Source organism: Lactuca virosa, chromosome 2 (genome assembly GCF_052849685.1).
Source record: "Lactuca virosa cultivar CGN04683 chromosome 2, Lactuca_virosa_CGN04683_v6, whole genome shotgun sequence".
Taxonomy (NCBI): Eukaryota; Viridiplantae; Streptophyta; class Magnoliopsida; order Asterales; family Asteraceae; genus Lactuca; species Lactuca virosa.
The window spans coordinates 245889326-245893482 of NC_136427.1; the positions used below are offsets into that span (position 1 = coordinate 245889326).

Below are 4157 nucleotides of genomic sequence, written 5' to 3' on the forward strand. Positions count from 1 at the left end.
ATTATATATGTAATTTATATTTATTTTGTATAAAAAACACTAAGGCTGTGAATTGTGATATGACACACTCCATTCAAAATTAAAATTCATAATAAATGAAATAATTCACCTATTGAGGCACATCGATTAAAGAATTGATCAAATTGCATTCAATCTTCATATTCAATTAAATTCATCAATCATCAGGTTTGTATATTAATATTTTTTTTGTTATAGTATTAATTAATCAATTATTTCTAACTTAAACGAACAATTCACTTTAAAATCGAGTGGTTTATAAAATATGAACTTTCGTCCCTAATTTTAAAAAACCTCACGGATTGTCTATGTGGTTTCAAACCTTTAACAAAAGGTCATTATTGTTAACTCCATCAAGTTTTGTCTGTTAAGTGAAGGGCATTTCCGTCATTTCACTATGTTACATGGACCATTTATGAGTTTTTGTTATTTAAAAAAAAAGAAAAAAATAATTATTTTAATTTACAATTGGTCTCTCTCTCTCTCTCTCTCTCTCTCTCTCTCTCTCTCAAGTGACAAGCATGCATTACCCAATAAAGAAGTACAAGATGGAAGAATCTGCAATCTATACCATTGATATGAGCATCCATGAACAACTGATTCAACTCCCACTGTCCTCATCTTCGATGACCCACCCCCACCACCACCAACAGCAGGAAACTCAATAAATCGTTGCTACTACACAATACGTCTTCAATCACCCTTTCCCTCATCACCAGGATGTACAACCGGTTTCTACAAAGGTTTCCACAGACAGATAATTTGGATCTCAACCAGCCCTTTTCGACTCTTTCGAACAAGAAACCTACGTCGACGCTGCAGAATATGTTGATTTCAATCATACGAATGAGATACAACTCACTAAGGTGGAGACTCGATTTGTTTCTGAACAGAACCACACCGTGGATTGGGCGATTACCTATTTCGATTTCGGTTCGACTGATGGTGAAACCCTACTCGATACAGGTTTTATTGAGAACCATGAGGAAGAACATGATCAGTTTCATAGTTTAGATGGGGTTAGGGAAGACGAAGCTTTTAGGGATGAACACCCGTACGGTCTCTCTGACGATGGAGGTTTACCCCTGGAGGTGGCGTCACCTGAAGTCTTGGAAATCTCAACTCGATCATTCGACGAACTCAATGAAACTTTTCGAAATCGATAAAATCAAATGATGGCATCGGTGTTGGCTAAATCGACTTACAAGCCCTGTTCTAAATCTGCTTCAATCGTTTCTCTTCTGCATCAACCATGTGTGTGTATTTTTTGGTTTATTTTTTGGTTCTAATTCTTCCGCCAGATCTGAAACCTAAATAAAGATCTGCAAATTCATCACAAAGAAAATGGAAGAAAACTCAGATCATAAAAGACTTAAAACCTTAAATTTGGAATCGAAGGCTACAAAATTACCACTAAAATTGTTGAATGGAAACAGTAAGTTGAAAAAGATTTGTACACAGATGGATACATATGACATATTTTTATATGTATAGAGAGAGATACTAAGAAAGCACCTGGATTTTTTGGGACGAAAATGGACATGAGAAAGAGAGAGAGAGAGAGAGAGAGAGAGAGAGAGAGAGAGAAAGAGAGAGGTGGGACCCATTGTATATTAAAGTAAGACAAAACTATAAAAATGGTCCCTGTGGTTTCCGAAAATCTGAAGTTTGGTCCCTAATTTACAAAAACCTCACGGATCGTCCTTGTGGTTTCAAAACTTTTAACATTTAGTCCTTCCGGCTCACTCCGTTAGCATTTCACCGTTATCTCATTTTTCAATATTATATTGCAGGGGCAATTTCGTCATTTCAGTTGTAACCTTCTCTTTATAAAAGAAATTGCATGTCCGATTTTTGGGCAACCCTTTACCTTTATGCGATCCTCATCTCTCTACTCATTTCCACTGTTGCTTGACCGTTGCACCCTTTACGACATCCAATCGCTTCTGATTCAAAGATGGTGACTTGCAGATGTGGGAATGAAGCAATGAAGATCACTTCATGGACGGATCGTAACCCTGGAAGACAATTTTGGAACTGTATAATATGTGGGTTCCTTCGATGGTCTGATCCTCCTATGTGTGCTAGGGCATTGGTGGTGATTCCAGGTTTGATAAGATCAATGAACCGATTGGAAGAGAGGGTTGCCATTGTGAGTGCAAAATTGTGTAACTACCAGTTGATGTTGTTTTGTTCATGGGTGTTCTTTTTTTGGTTTTATTTTAATCTCTAAGTATCTTGTGAAAGTTTGGATGGTAATGGAGTTTTTGTTTTTGGTTTGTAACCGTTGCAGGGGTTTTTGTGATTTTAATCGAATAAGGGTTTTTTTGCTTTCAGTTTATGTAGGGGGTTTTGGAATTGGTGTTGTTGTATTTGGTTTATGTATCAGATTAATGTGTAATGGAGTGGTAATGGTAATGGTAATGGAATGTAGTTTATTATAGTTGATTGTTGAATTTCTTGAATGTTTTTGAAATGCAATTGTTAAGTGTATTGTAAATGCATCTTTAAGATGGTTTTGATTTGCAATTGAAATGTACAATGTTATAAATTGATCTTTGAAGGCTAGTACACAAAACAGATTAATTCATTACCAAAATGTGCATACACACCATTACATGCAAAGTTTTAAAGTTCTTAACACAACCATCATACTAAGTTTCAAAACAAATAAAGATGACACTACTAAACATACAGCCATTACATCTTCAAACAAGTACACATGACTTAAGTTTCAAAAGACCTACAACACAAGCATCCTAATAACTACTAAACATAGTTTTCAGCCCCCTCCAACTTCACCACTGCCTCCCTGCCCTTTACATGTTCTGGAATTGTGCCATTTGTTATGACACTTTGAACAAGTGACTGCCAGATATTTCCTGCTCAATTTACCAGCTTGGCTGTTTGGCTCATCAACACCCCTCCTTCTCTTCTTCTTAGGCCTCCCAACCTACACATATTGATATACTATAGTTAAAACTGAATTCATTCCATGTTCACATGTATACTATATATTTGGTCTACTTGAAATACAAACCTGTGCTTTATGTTTTGGTGGAAGTAAAGTGAATGGGCAGTCACTTTTAGGCCACATTGAACGTCCATTCAATGAATTAATTTTGTTGAAATACATGGCTTTCCATGTTGATAACCTATAGCAAGGATGGACCCATTCATCAACATGTGGGGCATTTTCACCATTTTCAATTTTGTCCCATATAGCACAAACAGCATGTCTACATTGGAAACCTGTAATCTCCCAAAACCTACAACCACAACTTTGGTCATTCATGTTTACCACATACTGATCTTGTCATGTGTTTGCCACTTGGTACTTTCCTGCCCCATTGTATTTAGCCACATACTTAGCTGCATCAGTCTTAATCTTTTCAAACACTGTAGTTGCAGTAGGGGTTAAAAGTCCTTCACACTTATCTATTTCCTTTTGCACCACACATAACCTCTTCATGAGATACTCTCTAATATACTCTAAGCAAGTGATAATAGGTTTATCCCTACTTTCATCTAGCTTAGATTTGAATACCTCACAAAGGTTATTCAACAAACAATCAGCGTGTGCCCTACCTGAATAATAGATATTAAGAGAAGACAATTACACATATAGTAAACACACAACAGGAAATATTAACATTTATTAATAAATTTCTACAAACATACCATTAAAGTGAGATTTAGACCAAGTGTTTGTTGGGATCTTACACACCCAAGCATGAGCCTCTTTATTGATCTTCTTACCCTCATTCATTGCTCTGTTAAAGTGATAGACTGTTGTTGCTCTACCACACTCCCAAAGCTGGTCACTTAAGTCTTTTCATTTCCACTATTTCTTCATATTTTCCTGGATATGCCTCAAACAGAACCTGTGTTCTGCACTGGGGAATACCTTCTCAATTACTAGTATTATTCCCTAAACAAAATTCAATGTATGCAACATCAGTTACCCAAATGTATCTAGCAATAGTACTAAGAAAAAAAAGTTAGGTGATACATACCTATTGTCTATCAGAAATGAATGTAAAGTTTGAATTTGCTCCAAGATCCAAATATTCTCCTAACAGTTCCAAGAACCAGGTTCAACTACTTGTTGATTTTGTCTCTACCACTGCATATGCTAC

General features: G+C 36.1%; 1 protein-coding gene across 1 annotated transcript; it reads right to left on the minus strand.

Annotated features, from left to right (window-relative positions):
• Nucleotides 1–2800: 2800 nt before the first annotated feature.
• On the minus strand, nucleotides 2801–3787 carry LOC145158370 (uncharacterized). Its single transcript, XM_079077280.1, has 4 exons — nucleotides 3700–3787; nucleotides 3387–3606; nucleotides 3059–3287; nucleotides 2801–2971 (listed from the first exon to the last, which is right to left on the minus strand). Exons 1-4 carry the CDS (start codon nucleotides 3785–3787, stop codon nucleotides 2801–2803), a joined length of 708 nt encoding a protein of 235 aa, XP_078933406.1.
• Nucleotides 3788–4157: the final 370 nt, after the last annotated feature.